Here is a 23,366-nt window from a genome sequence, read left to right on the forward strand (position 1 = left end):
CGCTGTGTTTCCGCCCAGTAACACCCATTTCCTGTCAATCACACTACGATCGCCGGAGCGATGAAAAAGCCGTGAGTAAAAATCCTTTCTTCATAGCAAAATTACTTGGCGCAGTCGCAGTGCGAACATTGCGCATGCGTACTAAGCGGATTTTCACTGCGATGCGATGAAAAAGAACGAGCGAACGACTCGGAATGAGGGCCTATGATGCTTTCAAGTTTAGTACGGACAAACTTTTGGCTTTTCTGCAGCAAGGTTCATATTTCTTCCTTGTCGGTGTGGTTTCTGAGAAAAATTGCGACCTTGCCTGATGTTCATACCTTTACTCAGGGTGTGTTACGTATCCAACCTCCCTATGTCCTGCCTGTGGCTCCTTGGGACTTGTCGGTGGTGTTGGAGGCATTGCAAGAGTCCCCATTTGAACCTCTTGGCTCAGCTGACCTTAAGTGGCTTTCCCTTAAGGTGGTGTTTTTGCTGGCTATTGCCTCCACTAGAAGAGTGTCGGATTTGGGTGCCTTGTCCTGTAGTTCCCCATATCTGATTTTTCACCGTGACCGGACGGTTCTTCGAACTCATCCCGGATATTTGCCTAAGGTGGTATCTTCGTTCCACCTTAACCAGGAGATTATGGTTCCGGCCCTGGTCTCTCCTGACTTGTCTTCCAAAAAGCGGGCTTTGGATGTGGTACGGGCTCTCCGTATCTATGTGAAGAGAACTGATTCTATTAGGAAATCTGATTCTCTCTTTGTTCTGTTTGGTTTTCACAAACGTGGCTGGCCTGCTCACAAGCAGACTTTGGCCAGATGGATTAGAATAGTGATTGCAAAAGCTTATGTGAAGGCTGGTCTGTCAGCTCCTGCTCACATTACGGCCCATTCTACTCGGTCTGTTGGACCTTCTTGGGCGGCCCGCCGTGGTGCGACCCTTGAACAATTGTGCAAGAAGGCTACGTGGTCCTCAGTGAACACGTTCATAAGGTTCTATGCCTTCGATACTGCCGCTTCCCAGGATGCTTCCTTTGGTCGCCGGGTTCTTGTGCCCGATACAATGTCTATCCTTGTCGAGCCCAGTGTACCCCGCAGCAGAAAACGAGTTTTATGGAAGAACTTAACTTTGTTAAAACTCTTTCTGCGAGGTACACTGGGGTCCACAAGGCGCCCACCCTGACGCACTTAGCTTCTTAGGGTTGGTATGGCATTAGCCGCTGATACTTCTCCTGTCGTGAGAATGTGGTGTTTGTGGCTACTAACTGTTGTCGTCTAAAAACTGAGCTCCTGTGCAGGGAGGCGGGGTTATAGAGGAGGCGCCGCTATGCATATTGGGAACAGTCAAAGCTTTTGAGCCTGTTGGTGCCTCGGATCAAGATCCTACGCTACACCCCAATGTCTATCCTTGTGGAGCCCAGTGTACCTCGCAGAAAGAGTTATAACAAAGGTAAGTTCTTACCATAAAAATCGTTATTTTCGCACAGTCGCTGTGTACACAGTCTATGAATCAGGCCCAAAGTTGCAAATAAACTGATGTATTTTGAGGATTGTGTATCTAATCAATAATTGGGACTTGAGCTGTATTGTTAAAAAAAGATAAGTTTTTACTATTATGCTAACATTTATGAACTGTATGTCTTGCACATGGCTTAGTTTATTTTCACTTGTACATTTGGTTGTATTGCAGTCCATTGGTTCGGTATATGGAGGCTTAATGCAGGGAGTCGGTGCTGCAGAAAAAGTATTTGAGTTTATAGATCGTAAACCAAAAATGACTAATATTGGAAGTCATGCTCCTGAGCACTTGGATGGTAAAGTGGAGTTCCGAAATATCACTTTCGCGTATCCCACACGACCGGCGACACAAGTTTTAAAGGTAAATAAGTCTGCACCACATGGACTGGGAATGTAAATAAAGCTAAACTGTATTTTAGGTATCCATGACCCATCCTTCTTAGAATTAACACATGGTTTTGAAATTATAAGTCATCTGTTTATATGCTTATCTTAAGGCATTTTAACAAACCATTTACCAATTATTTGAACATATTTCAAGAATGGCAGATTCTATTTTTTTCTGTTTTGTTCATCTCTGTCTTTATCTTTTGTTTTAATTTGTAGTTATATTTGTATTCAAGACAAAAACTTTATTTACAATGTGCTCCTTTCAGTCATTATTATGGTAGCATAATTATGTGCTGTAATATCTTGCTCATCAGCACCAGCAGATTTTCTCTTGGGAAATCTAACTCAGTGAATGAGCTTTCAGTAGCGCACAGTTAGTGCATGTCTGCAGGAAGACAGTCATTTCTTTCATTTCCAGCCCTATCAAAATCTCTTTTCTGACAAAGAACTGAAGTTCAATGGTTTTCTGTCTCAGAGTGTATTTCCACAAAAGACAGTACTTGTTTCAGTTCTGGACGGTTGATAACAGAAACTTGTTTCATACTGTACAGATAGCTACAGTAAGAGGATTACTTTTACATCCTGCCTTTTCATCTAGAGCTGACTCATGTTCCAAGAAGCCGGTTTGTTTACAGGTTCAGTAGTGGTGATTTACAGGTTCTTCAAGTCTTATTGAATTTCTGCTTCCATCATTCTCAGTCATCCATTCAGGGCTGTGAATTGTAGTTGCAGAACTGCTAAGCTAATGTTAGGTTTTGTATAGCCTGGGCAAAACCGAAACATTGCTGTTTTTTGCACCATGTAAACTCAAGTTCTTTATGCATTCAAACTGTTTCTAGAGTGCCATTCCTTTCTGCACATACAGTATATCACCTGTTTGTTCTGGCACTTGAAATAATATCTGAATGTTTGGAGTGTCCACCTCTACCTTCATATATACACTGCTCAAAAAAATAAAGGGAACACTTAAACAACACACTGTAACTCCAAGTAAATCACACTTCTGTGAAATCAAACTGTTCACTTAGGAAGCAACACTGATTGACAATCAATTTCACATGCTGTTGTGCAAATGGAATAGACAACAGGTGGAAATTATAGGCAATTAGCAATACACCCCCAATAAAGGAGTTGTTCTGCAGATGGTGACCACAGACCACTTCTCAGCTCCTATGCTTTCTGGCTGATGTTTTGGTCACTTTTGAAAGCTGGCGGTGCTTTCACTCTAGTGGTAGCATGAGACAGAGTCTACAACCCACACAAGTGGCTCAGGTAGTGCAGCTCATCCAGGATGGCACATCAATGCGAGCTGTGGCAAGAAGGTTTGCTGTGTCTGTCAGAGTAATATCCAGAGCATGAAGGCGCTACCAGGAGACAGGCCAGTACATCAGGAGACGTGGAGGAGGCCGTAGGAGGGCAACAACCCAGCGGCAGGACCGCTACCTCTGCCTTTGTGCAAGGAGGAACAGGAGGAGCACTGCCAGAGCCCTGCAAAATGACCTCCAGCAAGCCACAACTGTGCATGTGTCTACTCAAACGATCAGAAACAGACTCCATGAGGGTAGTATGAGGGCCCGACGTCCACAGGTGGGGGTTGTGCTTACAGCCCAACACCGTGCAGGATGTTTGGCATTTGCCAGAGAACACCAAGATTGCCAAATTCGCCACTGGCGCCCTGTGCTCTTCACAGATGAAAGCAGGTTCTCACTGAGCACATGTGACAGACGTGACAGAGTCTGGAGACGCCAAGGAGAACGTTCTGCTGCCTGCAACATCCTCCAGCATTACATTGGCAGTGGGTCAGTAATGGTGTGGGGTGGCATTTCTTTGGGGGGCCGCACAGCCCTCCATGTGCTCGCCAGAGGTAGCCTGACTGCCATTAGGTACCAAGATGAGATCCTCAGACTCCTTGTGAGACCATATGCTGGTGCGGTTGGCCCTGGGTTCCTCCTAATGCAAGACAATGCTAGACCTCATGTGGCTGGAGTGTGTCAGCAGTTCCTGCAAGACGAAGGCACTGATGCTATGGACTGGCCCGCCCGCTCCCCAGACCTCAATCCAATTGAGCACATTTGGGACATCATGTCTCGCTCCATCCACCAAAGCCACGTTGCACCACAAACCGTCCAGGAGTTGGCGGATGCTTTAGTCCAGGTCTGGGAGGAGATCCCTCAGGAGACCATCCACCACCTCATCAGGAGCATGCCCAGGTGTTGTATGGAGGTCATACAGCCACATGGAGGCCACACACACTACTGGGCCTCATTTTGACTTGTTTTAAGGACATTACATCAAAGTTGGATCAGCCTGTAGTGTGTTTTTCCACTTTAATTTTGAGTGTGACTCCAAATTCAGACCTTCATGGGTTAATAAATTTGATTTCCATTGATAATTTTTGTGTGATTTTGTTGTCAGCACATTCAACTATGTAAAGAACAAAGTATTTAATAAGAATATTTCATTCATTCAGATCTAGGATGAGTTATTTTAGTGTTCCCTTTATTTTTTTGAGCAGTGTATATATACAGGGGGCAGATCCTGAACAAAATACTGGGGGGAGAGAATAACGCGCGTGCTCCTGGGGAAGTGGGTGTAGCCCGGCAACAAGGGGTATGGCCTCATAGGGAATGCCGTATCCACGAGCCAGTTTGTGATGGGGAGAGGGTGATGGATTAGGAAGGCAGAAGGTGATGGAGAGAGAGTGATACCTTGAAGAGGCTGAGGGTGACAGGAGAGATGGGGAGATAGTGATGCAGGTGAGAGGCAGCTGGTGACGGGGAGAGATAATGGGAGATGGAGAGGCAGTGGATGATGCTAGAGAGAGGCAGAGAATGACAGGGAGAAGATGATGGGAGAAGCAGTAAGTGGGAGAGCGTGATGGGGAGAGGCAGTGGGATACAGGGAGAGGGTGATAGGTGTCAGCATCCGGAGTCTTACCTCTGGTTCTGGTCCCTGCAGCCTTCCTGTTAGGTGGCTGCGGCAGATCGGAGCTGCGGCAGCGAGGCCCTCTGGTGCGGCTGCCGGGTGTCTGGAGGCCGGGGTCCGGGTCCTGGGGAGCGGAGCATGGCAGCCGGAGGTGTCTGTTTCCAAGTGTCCTGTTGCTGGAGTGCGACGTCTGAAAGGCTGAGGCCTGAGGAAGTGGCTGTGTGCTGGTTCCACATGTGTCCTCTGTGCAGGGAGCCACCATGTTGGAGACCAAGCCAAGCCAATAGGTATCCCAGCTCGCATCCAGCCAGTCCGGTGTAGTCTTCCCTTATATAAAGGGATTGATGTTTAATCATGGTGCCAGTGCTTCAAGTTACTTGCTGCTGTAAGGTGCTCAAGCTCTGTGCTCCCAGGTTAAGCCCTGGTATCCTGGTTCTGTTATGGCCGCCCGGTGGTTAGTTCTATTATTGCAGTCCTTTGCTACCAGTCTACTTGCTCTTGCAGTTTAACCGCTGGATCCTCTATCTGGTAGAGGGTCTCCGTTTGCTGACGGTGCTCTCAGCAATCTTCTCTCCAGCATCGTTCACAAATTACAAGTCTTCTCGTCATTCTGTGTTCTTCAGCATCGTTCACAAATCACAAGTCTTCTCGTCATTCTGTGTTCTTCAGCATCGTTTTCAAATCACAAGTCATCTCTTCATTCAGTGTTCTTCAGCATCATTTACAAATCACTAGTCATCTCTTCATTCAGTGTTCTTCAACGTCGTTTACAAATCATAAGCCTTCTTCATTCAGTATTTTTCAGCATCGTTTACAAGTCGCAAACATTTCGTCTTGCAGAGTTCACTCAGACTAATCTCCTAGTCATTGTATATGATTGAAGTTTCAGTAAAGCTGAATTAACCTTTCTCAGTGTATCATTCTCGTTCATTGCCCTCAATGCCTACCCTCCTGCATCTTTGGGCCTAAATCCATGATTAGGAATTACATTCAGCCATCCCGTTTCCTTCCTTTACCGACAGCTGCTCCCTCAGTCCATTATCAGTCATCAGATCCCCAACTCAAGCCAAGCGTGACAATAGGGAGAGGCAGTGGGTGACACCAGGGAGAGGGTGACAGGTTGTGGATAAGGAGGGGTTAGAGTGAGAGGCAGTGTGTGCTGCCAGGTGGAGAGGGTGACAGGGAAAGGCCGTGGGTGATATATATAGGGGGCAGTGGGCTGGATGGGAAGGGGACAGTGACATCGTGGTGGGAGTAGGGGAACACTAGCCTGGAGAAGGGGGTACACTGGGCTGAATGAGGGGGACACACTGTGACTGGACTGGCTGGGGAGTTTCTTGCTGAGGGACTGTTAGATGGGGTCAGTGGGCTGGTTGGGGAGGGAAGGGGGGATACATTGAGCTTGCAAGAGGGGGCACTGGGTCAGTGAGATGCTGGAGGACACTAAGCCGGATGGGGGGGCACTTTGAGAATGGGGGAGCACTGGAAAGGAGGCGGGGGGAGATAGGGGTGGGAGGGGGGAACACTGGGCTGAATGAGGGGGGTTCACTGTGACTGGACTGTCTGGGGAGGGTTCTAGGTGGGGGGCAGTGAGATGAGTGTAGTGTGTTGGTGGGGTGCACACACAGAATTACCCCTACCCACTGATTTACAGCCCCTGTACTACAGTGGTGACTGCCCCTCTCCCAGCTGCTGCCGTACACCGAGGATGCTGTCCTGCACTGGTATCGGCCATGAGACGGGTGGTCAGAAGGCTGTGGACTGGACACTTTACCTAAGGAGATCCAGGTGCAGATGGGGAGCAGCAGGACGGCAGCTGCAGGCATAGGCACTTAGGAGTCGGACAGGGGGAAGACGGGAGATCCAAGGGTGCACATGCTTAAACTAACAGGAAGCATCTGAACACACCAGGATGGAACCATCTCACCCCGCACTGCAGCATCTTTTGAGGTCAGAGCATCCTATTATCCCCATCACAGGTGCAGAGCCGGTGTGTCCACTGTACACCTATGTTGCACTAATAATAATAATAAAAATTATGCAAAACGACAGGGGGGGCACATGCCATGGTGCAACCCCTGAATCCGCCTATGTATATGTGTGTGTGTGTGTGTGTATATATATATATATATATATATGTATATATATATATATATATATATATATATACTGTATCTCTCTCTCTCTGTATCTCTCTCATATATATATATATATATATATATATATACATATATATATACATAGAGATAGAGAGAGAGAGGTATCTTTGTGGAGCACGCTTATTTGATGGATGAATCCAATATGGTTTTTGTGGATATGAACCGAGGATGACCTTATCAGTACTTTATATACATATACACCCAAATGTTAAAAACACATATTTTTATTAAAATATAAATGACATATGCAAAAATAAGTTTCTGTAATCGTTTTTTTTAACACAAAAGTGTTGATCACTAGGAAACCATGGTCCAAATTTAAAAGAGTGAGAGTTTCAAAAAGTGAGAGATTTGGTAAGGTTTTGCAGGGTTTTTTTAAAGTGGCAATCATTTACACAGCAAGATCAACCTGGTTTTGTAGTGTAAAATGATTGCCACTTTAAAAAAAACTGAAAAACCTTATTAAATCTCTCACTTTCTGAAACTCTCACTCTATTACATTTGGCCCCAGATGTTTATACAGTTTTTGTTTATACAGTAAAAATATCAATAAAATATTTTTGTTTCTACCAACGCGTTTCGTCTATGGCGACTTCTTTATGGGTGTTTAATTCTTAGGCAAAAATAGTTTTTTTGTTATGATGCCAGAACTGTTTGGAGTGATTTTCCTTCTCAAATGGTGATTTAATAGATGAAACCATACGTATAGGCAAATTGTTTTACTGGAAACATATTTAGAGTAGTCTCCATTAGTTTCCACAGCCTAATGACAAATTTTGCTGGATACCCTATTTGAAAGATTCTATGAAGATAAGAGCTGCTCAAAGTCAAAAGGCAAGAGACAGAGGGTGGTACTGTTGTGCCAGGGAAAAGCAGGGAGATTCAAAGAAGTAAGACTAGAATGTGAGGTCGAGGATGGGACAGGAGTAACCAGGTCTAGAATGCAATGGGAATATGAGAGTGCACGACAGAGAGAGCTCAGAACCAGCAGGTGCAATACTGGAAATGGTAGCACAGGAGAAGAGAACACCAGAAAGACACAAAACACTACAATAATTAGATGGGAGGTAGAATAGGCAAGGATAACAAACTAGAAGTCATGATAGAGTGTGCTACAGGCACAGGGCTGGACACAGGAACTCAGCAGGAGACATTAGCTCGGTAACCAGGCAGAGGAACCCACAAGCTAGTACTAGAATAAACTGACAAGAGCTCTCGCTGCAGACAGAAACTATGACCAGCATGGAATAAGAGCCAGAAACAGAATATAAAGGAAGCATGAGCCAATAAGCTATCGGCCACAGTTAAGCCTACTTAGATTGCAAAATCCCGTTCAGCTGTCCCACTGCACGTCCACAGGTCTGCAGCGCATCCCCCTTCTGCCAGCATCCCTGGTTGCTAAGGAGCCGGCGGCCGGGGAGCTACAAGTGCCCCTGCTTACCAAAGAAGCAGCGGCCAGGGAGCGGAATCTCGCAAGCGTCTAGTGCTTAGCAACGACCAGACACTGCGGGAATCTCATGACAGTACGCTCTCCAAGGTCAACAAACCCTTAGAGCCCGGCTTCCAGGGGAATTTTTTAAAGAAAGCCTTCAATCTGGGAGCGGGCAAATTCTTATCCAACACCCAAGATCTCTCCTCTGGTCCATACCCCTTACAAATGACCAGAAATTTCAGTTGCTCACGAACCAGCCTGGAGTCCAAAATCTTCTCCACCACAAACTCAAATTGTTCCTGAACAAAAACTGGAAGTGGCTAACCCTCTGATATCTCTCCCTAACCTACAGAAAGAATTACTCTTATATGGTTCCCTATCTGGTTACAAAATAAATCACACCAAATCTGAGGCCCTTACATTTAATATTCCATCTCATACCCGTTTGATTTTAACTTCCTCCTTCCCCTTTCTTTGGAGACCTTCGGCTATTAAATACCTTGGCATATTTCTCTAACGTCCTAAGTGGATGCTGGGACTCCGTAAGGACCATGGGGAATAGCGGCTCCGCAGGAGACAGGGCACAAAATAAAAGCTTGAGATATCAGGTGGTGTGCACTGGCTCCTCCCCCTATGACCCTCCTCCAAGCCAGTTAGATTTTTGTGCCCGGCCGAGAAGGGTGCAAACTAGGTAGCTCTCCAGAGCTGCTTAGAATAAAAGTTTAGTTAGGTTTTTTTATTTTCAGTGAGTCCTGCTGGCAACAGGCTCACTGCATCGTGGGACTAAGGGGAGAAGAAGCGAACTCACCTGAGTGCAGAGTGGATTGGGCTTCTTAGGCTACTGGACGTTAGCTCCAGAGGGACGATCACAGGTTCAGCCTGGATGGGTCACCGGAGCCGCGCCGCCGTCCCCCTTACAGAGCCAGAAGAGACGAAGGTCCGGTGAAAGCGGCGGCAGAAGACATCCTGTCTTCAAGACTAAGGTAGCGCACAGCACCGCAGCTGTGCGCCATTGCTCTCAGCACACTTCACACTCCGGTCACTGAGGGTGCAGGGCGCTGGGGGGGAGCGCCCTGAGACGCAATATAACACACATATACCTTAGCTGGCAAAAGGAATACATCACATATAGCTCCAGGGCTATATGGATGTATTTTTTCCCCTGCCATTTTACACAAAAAAGCGGGAGTTAAGGACGTCGTGAAGGGGCGGGGCCTATCTCCTCAGCACACTGGCGCCATTATTCCCTCACAGCTCCGCTGGAAGGACGGCTCCCTGATTCTCCCCTGCAGTACTGCATCTGATTCAGGGTAAAAAAGAGAAGGGGGGGCATTTTGGCAGCAAATAACTAGATTAACAGCAGCTATAAGGGATTAACACTTATATAAGGTTATCCCTGTATATATATAGCGCTGGGTGTGTGCTGGCAGACTCTCCCTCTGTCTCTCCAAAGGGCTAAGTGGGGTCCTGTCCTCTATCAGAGCATTCCCGGTGTGTGTGCTGTGTGTCGGTACGCGTGTGTCGACATGTATGAGGAGGAAAATGAGGTGGAGGCGGAGCAGTTGCCTGTGTTAGTGATGTCACCCCCTAGGGAGTCGACACCTGACTGGATGATTGTGTTTAAGCAATTAAGTGATAATGTCAGCAATTTACAAAAAACTGTTGACGACATGAGAAAGCCGGCAAATCAATTAGTGCCTGTTCAGGCGTCTCAGACACCCTCAGGGGCCCTAAAACGGCCGCTACCTCAGTGGGTCGACACGGATCCAGATACAGATACTGAATCTAGTGTCGACGGTGACGAGACAAACGTAATGTCCAGTAGGGCCACACGTTACATGATCACGGCAATGAAAGAGGCATTGAACCTTTCTGACACTACAAATACCTCAAAGGCGGGTATTATGTGGGGTGTGAAAAAACTGCCAATAGTTTTTCCTGAGTCTGAGGAAATAAATGAGGTGTGTGATAAAGCGTGGGTTTCCCCCGAAAAAAAAAACCAGCTAATTTCTAATAAGTTATTAGCACTATACCCTTTCCCGCCAGAGGTTAGGGCACGGTGGGAAACACCCCCTAGGGTAGATAAGGCGCTCACACGTTTATCTAAACAAGTAGCGTTACCGTCCCCTGATACGGCCACCCTCAAAGAACCAGCTGATAGGAGGCTGGAAAATATCCTGAAAAGTATATACACACATACTGGTGTTATACTGCGACCAGCAATCGCATCAGCCTGGATGTGCAGTGCTGGAGTCGCATGGGCGGATTCCCTGACTGAGAATATTGATACCCTGGATAGGGACAATATTCTGTTAACTATAGAACATTTAAAGGATGCATTGCTATATATGCGTGATGCGCAGAGGGATATTTGTACCCTGGCATCAAGAGTAAGCGCAATGTCCATCTCTGCCAGAAGAGCATTATGGACCAGACAGTGGTCAGGGGACGCAGATTCCAAACGGCACATGGAAGTATTGCCGTATAAGGGGGAGGAGTTATTTGGGGCTGGTCTAACAGACCTGGTGGCCACGGCAACGGCTGGAAAATCCACCTTTTTACCCCAGGTTACTTCACATCAACAGAAAAAGACACAGTCTTTTCAAACTCAGTCCTTTCGTTCCCATAAGTACAAGCGAGCAAAAGGTCACTCTTTTCTGCCCAAGGGCAGAGGAAGAGGAAAAAGGCAGCACCATGCAGCCGCTTCCCAGGAGCAGAAGCCCTCCCCTGCTTCTGCCAAGTCTTCAGCATGACGCTGGGGCTTTACAAGCAGACACGGTGGGGGCCCGTCTCAAGTATTTCAACGCGCAGTGGGCTCACTCGCAAGTGGATCCCTGGATTCTACAGGTAGTATCACAGGGGTACAAACTGGAATTCGAGGCGTTTCCTCCTCATCGGTTCCTGAAGTCTGCTTTACCAAAGTCTCCCTCCGACAGGGAGGCAGTTCTGGAAGCCATTCACAAGCTGTACTCCCAGCAGGTGATAATCAAGGTACCCCTCTTACAACAGGGGAAGGGGTATTATTCCACACTATTTGTGGTACCGAAGCCGGACGGCTCGGTGAGACCAATATTAAATCTAAAATCTTTGAACACTTACATAAAAAGGTTCAAATTCAAGATGGAGTCACTCAGAGCGGTGATAGCGAACCTGGAAGAGGGGGACTATATGGTGTCGCTGGACATCAAGGATGCTTATCTCCACGTCCCAATATATCCTTCTCACCAAGGGTACCTCAGGTTTGTAGTACAAAACTGTCATTATCAGTTTCAGACGCTGCCGTTTGGATTGTCCACGGCGCCTCGGGTCTTTACCAAGGTAATGGCCGAAATGATGATTCTTCTACGAAGAAAAGGCATCTTAATTATCCCTTACTTGGACGATCTCCTGATAAGGGCAAGAACCAAGGAACAGTTAGAAGTCGGAGTGGCACTATCTCAGGTAGTGCTAAGTCAGCACGGATGGATTCTAAATATTCCAAAATCGCAGCTGATTCCAACGACACGTCTACTGTTCTTAGGAATGATTCTGGACACAGTCCAGAAGAAGGTGTTTCTCCCGGAGGAGAAGGCCAGGGAGTTATCCGAGCTAGTCAGGAACCTCCTAAAACCAGGACAGGTCTCAGTGCATCAGTGCACAAGGGTCCTGGGAAAAATGGTGGCTTCTTACGAAGCGATTCCATTCGGAAGATTCCATGCAAGAACTTTTCAGTGGGATCTACTGGGAAAATGGTCCGGATCGCATCTTCAGATGCATCAACGGATAACCCTGTCGCCAAGGACAAGGGTGTCTCTCCTGTGGTGGCTTCAGAGGGCTCATCTACTAGAGGGCCGCAGATTTGGCATTCAGGATTGGATCCTGGTAACCACGGATGCCAGCCTGAGAGGCTGGGGAGCAGTCACACAGGGAAGGAATTTCCAGGGCTTGTGGTCAAGCATGGAAACATCTCTTCATATAAACATTCTAGAACTAAGGGCCATTTACAATGCCTTAATTCAAGCAAAACCTCTGCTTCAGGGTCAGGCGGTGTTGATCCAGTCGGACAACATCACGTCAGTCGCCCACATAAACAGACAGGGCGGCACGAGAAGCAGGAGGGCAATGGCAGAAACTGCAAGGATTCTTCGCTGGGCGGAAAATCATGTGATAGCACTGTCAGCAGTGTTCATTCCGGGAGTGGACAACTGGGAAGCAGACTTCCTCAGCAGACACGACCTTCACCCGGGAGAGTGGGGACTTCACCCAGAAGTCTTCCACCAAATTGTAAACCGTTGGGAAAGACCAAAGGTGGACATGATGGCGTCACGTCTAAACAAAAAACTGGACAGATATTGCGCCAGGTCAAGGGACCCTCAGGCAATAGCAGTGGACGCTCTGGTAACGCCGTGGGTGTACCAGTCAGTGTATGTATTCCCTCCTCTGCCCCTCATACCGAAAGTATTGAGAATCATAAGAAGGAGAGGAGTAAGAACTATACTCGTGGTTCCGGATTGGCCAAGAAGGTCTTGGTACCCGGAACTTCAAGAGATGCTCACGGACGAACCGTGGCCTCTACCTCTAAGACAGGACCTGCTACTGCAGGGGCCTTGTCTGTTCCAAGACTTACCGCGGCTGCGTTTGACGGCATGGCGGTTGAACGCCGGATCCTGAAGGACAAGGGCATTCCAGAAGAAGTCATCCCTACTCTGGTAAAAGCCAGAAAGGAAGTAACCGCAAAACATTATCACCGCATTTGGCGTAAATATGTTGCGTGGTGTGAGGCCAAGAAGGCCCCTACACAGGAATTTCAACTGGGTCGTTTCTTGCATTTCCTGCAAACAGGACTGTCTATGGGCCTAAAATTAGGGTCCATTAAGGTTCAAATTTCGGCCCTGTCGATATTCTTCCAGAAAGAACTGGCTTCAGTACCTGAAGTTCAGACATTTGTGAAAGGGGTGCTGCACATACAGCCTCCTTTTGTGCCTCCAGTGGCACCTTGGGATCTCAATGTTGTGTTGAGATTTCTAAAATCACACTGGTTTGAACCATTGTCTACGGTAGATTTAAAATATCTCACGTGGAAGGTGTCGATGCTGTTGGCCTTGGCTTCAGCTAGGCGTGTGTCAGAATTGGCGGCTTTATCATGTAAAAGCCCTTACCTAAATTTTCATTCTGACAGGGCGGAATTGAGGACTCGTCCTCAATTTCTACCTAAGGTGGTTTCTGCATTTCACATGAACCAACCTATTGTGGTACCTGCGGCTACTAGGGACTTAGAGGACTCTAAGTTGCTGGACGTTGTCAGGGCCTTGAAAATATATGTTTCCAGGACGGCTGGAGTCAGGAAAACTGACTCGCTGTTTATCCTGTATGCACCCAACAAGCTGGGTGCTCCTGCTTCAAAGCAGACGATTGCTCGTTGGATTTGTAGTACAATTCAGCTTGCACATTCCGTGGCAGGATTGCCACAGCCAAAATCAGTAAAAGCCCATTCCACAAGGAAAGTGGGCTCATCTTGGGCGGCTGCCCGAGGGGTCTCGGCTTTACAACTTTGCCGAGCAGCTACTTGGTCAGGGGCAAACACGTTTGCTAAATTCTACAAATTTGATACCCTGGCTGAGGAGGACCTGGAGTTCTCTCATTCGGTGCTGCAGAGTCATCCGCACTCTCCCGCCCGTTTGGGAGCTTTGGTATAATCCCCATGGTCCTTACGGAGTCCCAGCATCCACTTAGGACGTTGCACATTGATTGTAGGGAAGCCAAAGTCACTCTGGGTACCATTATTGGAATGGTCTGAAACAGGTAAAGAATACGTGGTAGGAGATTCATTTTTAGGGCATTGATCCTCCCGATCCATGAAACAAATAGACGGTCCCATTTATCTAGATCTTGAGTGAGAGTTTTAATCATGGGAACATAGTTAGCCTGGTATAGGCTGGTGTAGGATTTAGTAATAAAATAAGATTTTACTTACCGATAAATCTATTTCTCGTAGTCCGTAGTGGATGCTGGGCGCCCATCCCTAGTGCGGATTGTCTGCAATACTTGTATATAGTTATTGTTACAAAAAATTCGGGTTATTATTGTTGAGCCATCCTTTCAGAGGCTCCTTTAAATTTATCATACTGTTAACTGGGTTCAGATCACGAGTTGTACGGTGTGATTGGTGTGGCTGGTATGAGTCTTACCCGGGATTCAATATCCTTCCTTATTATGTACGCTCGTCCGGGCACAGTATCCTAACTGGCTTGGAGGAGGGTCATAGGGGGAGGAGCCAGTGCACACCACCTGATATCTCAAGCTTTTATTTTGTGCCCTGTCTCCTGCGGAGCCGCTATTCCCCATGGTCCTTACGGAGTCCCAGCATCCACTACGGACTACGAGAAATAGATTTATCGGTAAGTAAAATCTTATTTTATTACTAAATCCTACACCAGCCTATACCAGGCTAACTATGTTCCCATGATTAAAACTCTCACTCAAGATCTAGATAAATGGGACCGTCTATTTGTTTCATGGATCGGGAGGATCAATGCCCTAAAAATGAATCTCCTACCACGTATTCTTTACCTGTTTCAGACCATTCCAATAATGGTACCCAGAGTGACTTTGGCTTCCCTACAATCAATGTGCAACAAATTTATTTGGGCTCATCGTAAATCTCGACTGAGACGATCGTTGTTGACTAAGAGTGCCTCCTCGGGGGGCTTGGGATACCCTGACCTTCAGGCTTACTTTAACGCCTGTCACCTCAATCATATAGTGTCCTGGCATTCCCCCCAAGGTAACAGAAAATGGGTTGATATTGAGAACTCAATATATCAGGGTATACCCCTCGACTCACTTCCATGGCTCCCCAGGTCCTGCAGACCAGCCTCGGCCTATTCAGCTCCCACGATTAAATTCACCCTTGGACTGTGGGACAAACTCCGCAGCACTCACAATCTATCTTCATACCCCTCACCTTTATCGCCTATTTGGGGACATCCTGCCTTCCCCCCAGGCTGCGAACGTAGAATAGCGGCCCCATGGCAATCCCAGGGTGTCACAAGATTTATACATGTTAAAGGTCACTCAGCACCGACCTCTTTTGGAGATTTTCAAGAGCGCTTTGGTATCCCTTCCTCGTGTCAATACCATTATGTCCAAATTCTTAGCTTCCTCAAATCTCAGCTTAAAACTACCCCTTTGAAATCACACACCTCCTTTGAACATATGTGTCTACTTTCAATTGGCAAAAAGGGGAATATCTCAACAATATACAACTCAATCTTGGTTCCAGATCCCCTGACCCGTGAACCCCATGAATTAGCTTGGGAATCAGATCTCTCCCACTCGCTGGAAGATGATCAATGGGAGGAAATCAGAACACGCATAGCGAAAGCTTCTATTAGTGTGGCACTTAAGGAAACATGTTATAAGGTCTACACCAGGTGGTATCTGGTTCCTTCCAGACTTCACTCCATCTTCCCTACGACATCAGACTTGTGTTGGAGACTCTGTGGAGAGGAGGGCACCTTTTTTCACATATGGTGGACGTGCCCCTCTGTTCGCCCCTTCTGGAACACGGTTGGAGCACTTGTTGCTCAAACCTGCGGGCATAACCTTGCCCTCTCCCCTGAAATCGCTTTGCTTCACGCCCCCACACCGTCACTACCCAAAACCCAAGACAAGCTTACCATGCATATTTGCATGGCGGCTAAATCACTGATTGCTAAATGCTGGAAAGATCATAAACCACCCTCCAAGGCTGTACTATTGACCAAGATTAACCACATAGCCAATATGGAATATATTACAAGCCTAAGGAATAATACTGTGGCTCAGTTCCACAACGTTTGGTCTCCCTGGTACCTTGCACGCTCTTTATTGATGCCCGGACTCTGCTAGCGGTGCCAACACTGCTCATAACACTATCTCCTCTAGCATTACAATTATCCCTCCCCCTGTTATTAATACAGAGAACTGCTCCCAACCTCTTACTTTCCTATAGGCAACATCCACTACGTTCCTCCTTTATTAACATTTGTTTTCTTGCTTTTTCTCTCCTTTCCTCCTCTTTCTCTCTCTTGCTTTCACTCACCATAAGACTATACTCTGCTATGATACAGACTCGACTCGATATTTGAAAAAATAAAAAATAAAATGAGACTGATCAAGTACACACACAGAATTACACAGACCACATATTGCTATTACCTGTTAGCCTATATCACCATAAAACTGTCTTTATTGGTATGGTATAATATGTACACTGTATGTTGTTATGTTCAATACCTTAATCTGTACAACTGTGCTACTGTTACTGTTTTGATTATCGATCACTCTCAATAAAAAACCTAACTTAAAAAAAAAAAAAAAAACTGGAAGTGGACTCCAGAGACGACACACCCTAAAACTAGAAGAGTGGAAGACTGGCTTAAGGAGAGAACAGTGAAAAATGTTAATACAAAGAACATTTAGAGCTCAATAAATAGATATTTAAATATCTTATGGTTCCTTCAATTTCGTCTTTGTTATTGTGTTTTGTTGTCACCAATTGTACTTCACTTATTTAGGTGCTATCCTAATGTTTCAGGTCTGATACCAGCAAATTAATAAAGAAAAAGAAAGAGAACAAAGGAAAGATTTTTCTGGATGTACACTGGAAGCAAATTAATTGTTAAAACTTCTTAGTTTATTTAGTATGCTTTAAAATTATTCCGGCAAGAGTGGTGAAATATTAAAATATATAGTGTGATAGGAAAACAAAGTGTGAAAAGTTAAAACTACTAAAATATCTTGTTATTTCCTGTGAGCCTTATATTACTTATTAAAGGTTATTTTGCCTGTGCAGTCTGTGTGTATTTTTATTACAAATGTAACTCCTACACATATACCACTCTAGTTGCAAAAAAGTATCTCGTATTTTGACACTGTTTTCAGTATTCCGATGTATACTATTGTGATTCAGAGGTATACATTTCTATTGCAACTGTAACACTCTCCATGTGTATCTCTTTTAGTTACAATAAAGTGTCTGTTGTATTTATATTGACGGTTATTACACATCAAGGATGTTTAGCTATAGTGGTATTCCACACTCATCAACAGCACATGTGTTGTCTCTGTATTGTGCTTTTAGTATAATGCTATTCCGCAGCCATGCAGCAGACCCAATGTATTTTGTTTCTAATTCTCAGTCTCGTTTTCTGATACTATATTAGCGTAATTCACTTTATTCACACTAGCTCTATTAGCTGACACTTTATCAGCTTAATTCACCATTGATTTCTCATCATCATTTGCAGTGTGGTAAGTATAGAGTTTATACAGTTGTTACAAATATTTCTTCAGTTATAACAAGCATGATGCCCTACTCTGCTACACATACATTACCCTATTCCAAGAGGACTATTATCTCGAGAGTCTTAACAGTATTCTGGCAGCACGAGCTACCCTATTGTGTAAGTCCCGCTGCCAGCCGGCTGTGACTCCGGCGTGTACGGAAGTTGTTACCGTGGCTCCTCCCTCTCTGCTTCAGCGGCTACAGTACCGCCGCTGACAGCAGGGATATCGGAAGATCATCACACGTGTTTGTTTGGAGTACAGGTAATGTCCCACCGCTAGCCGCTTAGCATTCCCTGGTGAGCCTGGGAGTTTGCTGCGTCTCTCCCCACTCCCCTCCGGGTAACTGCAATGACCAATAATTTGAAAAGGCCCAATGAACTATGGACCAAATTTCTGTGAGGGTTGTGGCAATCTGATATTCTGAGTTGACAACAAACCATATCTCCAATCTTGAATGAACATGGTCTCCTAAATTTGTAAAAAAAACTTTTGAGACCGCAATGAAGCCTTTTTTAGTGCTAGATGTGCGATCCTCCAAATCGTCCTCAACCTAGTCACCATCCGGGAAGAGGAAGAACTACCCTGGCCTGCATCAAAAGCATTAGCCTTGGGATGACAACCTGTAACACAAAAGAAAGGTGAAACCTTAGAAGCAGAATTGGCATGAATTGTTAGATGCAAATTCAGCCATAGACAAAATTTTGGACCAATTGCTATGCACTTGGAAATAAAGCAACATAAATACTGCTCCAAGGACTGGTTAACTCGTTTAGTCTGCCCATTGGACTGGGGTGGGTATCCTGAAGAGAGACTCGCATGCATTCCCAGACTAGAATTAAATGACCTCCAAAATGCAGCAATGAATTGGGACCCTCTATCGGACACAATATCCAAGGGCAATCCATGAAGTCTAACTATATGAAGAATGAACAAGTTGGCTAGTTCCTTGGCAGAAGGCTACTTTCACAAAGCCACAAAATGAGCCATCTTGCTAAATCGGTCTACCATAACCCAGATGATGGTATCTCCACAGGAGCTTGGCTTTGAATGGATAACACACGAGAGGCCAAGTCTTGTGTTACACCCACAAGAATAGTAGAGGTGGGCACAATGGGAGAATCGGATCCCTTAGAATCTTGTACTGGCACAAAACTGCAGGACAAAGCATCCACTTTAATGTTCTTAGAACCCAGTCTAAAGGTGATCAGAAACCTAAATCTGGTGAAAATCAGGGCCCAACGAACCTGTCAAGGGTTCAGTCTCTTAGTGGCTTTAATATAAGACAGATTTTTATGATCAGTAAATACAGCAATTACTTGCAGCGCTCCCTCCAACCAATGGCGCCAGTCCTCAAAGGCCCACTTAATCGCCAGCAGCTCTCGATTTCCAACATCATAATTCCACTTAGCTGAGGAGAACTTCCTGGTAGAGGAAAGCACAAGGGTGGATTTTCTAGTCTTTCGGATCTCTCTGCGAAAGCACTGCCCCTGCTCCAACATCCGAAGCATCCACCTCCACCAGAAAAGGCAAGTTCGGGTTAGGATGACGAAGAACCAGAGCTGTCGTAAATGCTTTCTTGAGCTTTTTGAAGGCCAACACTGCCTGTGGTGGCCAATGCTGAACGTCTGCTCCTTTCTTCGTGAGCTCTACTATGGGAGCCACAATGGTAGAGAAGAAGCGAGTGAAACGTCTATGGTAATTGAGAATCCAAGAAAGCGCTGGATAGTCTTGAGGTTAGAAGGACGGCTCCATTCCAAAACTGCCTGAACCTTCTTTGAGTACCTAGAAAACCATTTAGGGGAGATGACCTAACCCATGAAGGACACCTCACCCACCTCAAATTCACATTTCTCATCTGTCACAGGCCGCGACAGATGTTCAGATCAGGGCTCTGTTAGGACCATATCATCACTTCCAGGAATCCTTGTTCTTCTTTATGCTGAAGATAGTTCTTAATGACATTGGCTGTATGTTTGTGGTCGTTGTCCTACTGCATAATAAATTTGGAGTCAATAAGACGCCTCCCTGATGGTATTGCATGATGGATAAGTACCTGCCTGTATTTCTCAGCATTGAGGATTCCAGTAATCGTGACCAAAGTCCCCAACTCCCATTTGCTGAAATGCAGCCCCAAACTTACAAGGAACCTCCACCATGCTTCACTATTGCCTGCAGACACTCATTAGTGTACCGCTGTCCAGCACTTGGGAGAACAAACTGCACTCTTTTACGGCCAAATATGCACAGTAGTTCGATAATCGCTCAATTTGCGATTTCTCTGAATAGCGATCCATGCTGAATTAGGCCTATTAATTTGATTTAGATTTCTCTTCTGTTCATGCACTTTGCATTTTGTTAATTGATAAAAATAAACTATTAACACTTCTATTTTTAACTGTATTCTTACTATGCAGCATTTCTTCCACACCTGCCTAAAACTTTTGCCCTATAGTTAATCTCCCTCCTACCCTCGTTGTGTAGTGTGGAAAGCAGACCACAGCTTACTGCAGTGGGGGTTTTTTCTACAAAAAGTAGTACCGGTACTTGCTTATTATTATTATTATTATTATTATTTCTCTGACGTCCTAGTGGATGCTGGGAACTCCGTAAGGACCATGGGGATAGCGGCTCCGCAGGAGACTGGGCACAAAAAGAAAGCTTTAGGACTACCTGGTGTGCACTGGCTCCTCCCCCTATGACCCTCCTCCAAGCCTCAGTTAGATTTTTGTGCCCGACCGAGCAGGGTGCAATCTAGGGGGCTCTCCTGAGCTTCTTAGATAAAAGTTAGTTTTAGGTTTTTTATTTTCAGTGAGACCTGCTAGCAACAGGCTCACTGCATCGAGGGACTAAGGGGAGAAGAAGCGAACCTGCCTGCTTGCAGCCAGCTTGGGCTTCTTAGGCTACTGGACACCATTAGCTCCAGAGGGATCGAACACAGGCCCAGCCTCGGAGTCCGGTCCCAGAGCCGCCGGCCCCCTTACAGAGCCAGAAGCAAGAAGAGGTCCGGAAAATCGGCGGCAGAAGACATCAGTCTTCATCAAGGTAGCGCACAGCACTGCAGCTGTGCGCCATTGCTCCTCATGCACACCTCACACTGCTGTCACTGATGGGTGCAGGGCGCTGGGGGGGGGGGCGCCCTGAGCATCAATATTAACACCTTGGCTGGCAAAAATACATCACATATAACCCCCAGGGCTATATGGATGTACATTAACCCCTGCCAGAATCCATAAAAATGCGGGAGAAAAGTCAGCGAAAAAGGGGCGTAGCTATCTCCTTCAGCACACTGGCGCCATTTTTCCCTCACAGCTCCGTTGGAGGGAAGCTCCCTGGCTCTCCCCTGCAGTTAATACACTACAGAAAGGGTTAAAAAGAGAGGGGGGGCACAATTTAGGCGCAGTATACAATATATATGCAGCTATAAGGGAAAACACTTTTTTATAGGTGCTATCCCTGTGATATATAGCGCCCTGGTGTGTGCTGGCATACTCTCCCTCTGTCTCCCCAAAGGGCTTTGTGGGGTCCTGTCCTCTATCAGAGCATTCCCTGTGTGTGTGCTGTGTGTCGGTACGGCTGTGTCGACAGGTAAGTGGAGGATAATGAGGTGGAGGCGGAGCGAATGCCTGTAAATAGGTTGTCACCCCCTGCGGGGTCGACACCGGTGTGGTTGAACTTATGGAAGGATTACGTGAAAGTGTCAACTCCTTACATAAAAGGTCGACGACACGGAACAGCCGGCTACTCAGCTTGTGCCTGTTCCAGCGTCTCAAATGTCATGGGGGGCTCTAAAATCGCCCGCTACCTCAGATACTGACTCCAGTGTCGGCATCGATGAGACTGGTGTACCCTCCAAATAGGTCCACCCGTTACAGGATTGAGGCAATGAAAAATGTATTACACATTTATGATTATACCCCAGGTACCACATAAAAGGGTATTGTGTTTGGTGAGAGAAAACTATTAGTAGTTTTTCCTGCATCTAAGAAATTAAATGAGGTGTGTGAGGAAGAGTGGTCTTCCCCCGGTAAGAAATTGATAATTTCTACAACGGTTATTGGCAGCGTACCCTTTCCCGCCAGAGGATAGGTCACGCGGGGAAACACCCCATAGGGTAGATACAGCGCTTACACGCTTATCAGAAAAGGTGGCACTACCGTCTCCGGATACGGCCGCCCTGAAGGAACCTGCTGATAGAAAGCAGGAGGTTACCTTATAAGATATAGTCACACACTAGGGCATGATATTGCGACCAGCCGTTGCTTCGGCATGGATGTGCAGTGCTCCCGCTGCGTGGTCAGATTCCCTGTCGGAAAATAACTATGGATAGGGACAATATTTTGCTGAAAATAGAGCATATAAAAGACGTGGTCTTATACATGCGTGATGCACAGAGGGATATTTGCCGGCTGGCATCAAAAATAAGCGCTAGGTCCATTGCCGCCAGACGGGGGTTATGGACTTGGCAATGGTCAGGCGATGCCGACTCGAATCGGCACATGGAAGTTGCCCTATAAGGGGGTAAAACTGTTTGGGGATGGTTTTTCAGACCTCCTGTCCACAGATACTGCTGGGAAATCGATTTTTTTGCCACAGGCTACCCCACAACAAAAGAAAGCACCGTATCATCAAGTACAGTCCTTTCGGCCCCAGAAAAGCAACAGGGCTAGAGGCTCATCCTTTCTGCCGAGAGGCAAAGGTAGAGGAAAAAGCTGCAACACACAGCTAGTTCCCAAGAGCAGAAGTCCTCCCTGCGTCCGGTAGGTCCACAGCATGGTGCTGGGGCTGCTCAGGCGGACCCGGGTACGGTGGGGGCCCGTCTCAGGAATTTCAGCACACAGTGGGCTCTCTCACATGGATCCCTGGGTCCTTCAAGTAGTATCTCAGGGGTACAGGCTGGAGTTCGAGACGTTCTTCCGCCCGCCGTTTCCTAAAATCTGCCTTACCGGCACCTCCCTCTGCCAGGGAGACGGTGTTGGTGGATATTCAACACTATAATCACAACAAGTGATTGTCAAGGTGCCCCTCCTTCAGCAAGGAAGGGGTTACTATTCCACAGTGGTTGTGGTACCGAAACGGTTCGGTGAGACCCATCTTGAAATTAAAATGCTTGAACTTTTATATCAGAAGATTCAAGTTCAAGATGGAATCGCTCAGGGCGGTTATTACGAGCCTGGACGAGGGGGATTACAGGGTCTCCCTGGACATCAAGGATGCGTACCTGCATGTCCCCATTTACCCCCCTCACCAGGAGTACCTCAGATATGTGGTACAGGACTGTCACTATCAGTTCCAGACGCGGCCGTTGGAGTTGTCCACGGCACCGAAGGTCTTTACCTAGGTAATGGCCGAAGTGATGATACTCCTTCGCAAGAAGGAAGTTTTTATTATCCCGTACTTGGACGATCTCCTGATAAAGGCGAGGTCCAAAGAACAGTTGGTAGTGGGGGTAGCACTCTCTCGGGAAGTGCTACAACAGCACGACTGGATTCTCAATATTCCAAAGTCACAGCTGGTCCCGACGACACGTCTTCTGTTCCTGGGAATGTTTCTGAACGCAGACCAGAAAAGAGTGTTTCTTCCAGTGGAAAAAGCCGAGGAGTTGTCATCTCTAGTCAGAGACATCCTAAAACCAGGACAGGTGTCGGTACA

At 46.4% G+C, this 23,366-nt stretch overlaps 1 protein-coding gene across 1 annotated transcript in view; it reads left to right on the top strand.

Annotated features, from left to right (window-relative positions):
• ABCB9 (ATP binding cassette subfamily B member 9) overlaps window positions 1-23,366 on the top strand; it is a 242,092-nt gene that overhangs the window by 116,851 nt on the left and 101,875 nt on the right. The window contains exon 8 of the mRNA XM_063964555.1: window positions 1,675-1,863. Coding sequence (XP_063820625.1) covers window positions 1,675-1,863 — 189 coding nt within the window. The remainder of the gene's footprint in view (window positions 1-1,674; window positions 1,864-23,366) is intronic.

The sequence above is a fragment of the Pseudophryne corroboree genome, chromosome 1, assembly GCF_028390025.1.
Source record: "Pseudophryne corroboree isolate aPseCor3 chromosome 1, aPseCor3.hap2, whole genome shotgun sequence".
Taxonomy (NCBI): Eukaryota; Metazoa; Chordata; class Amphibia; order Anura; family Myobatrachidae; genus Pseudophryne; species Pseudophryne corroboree.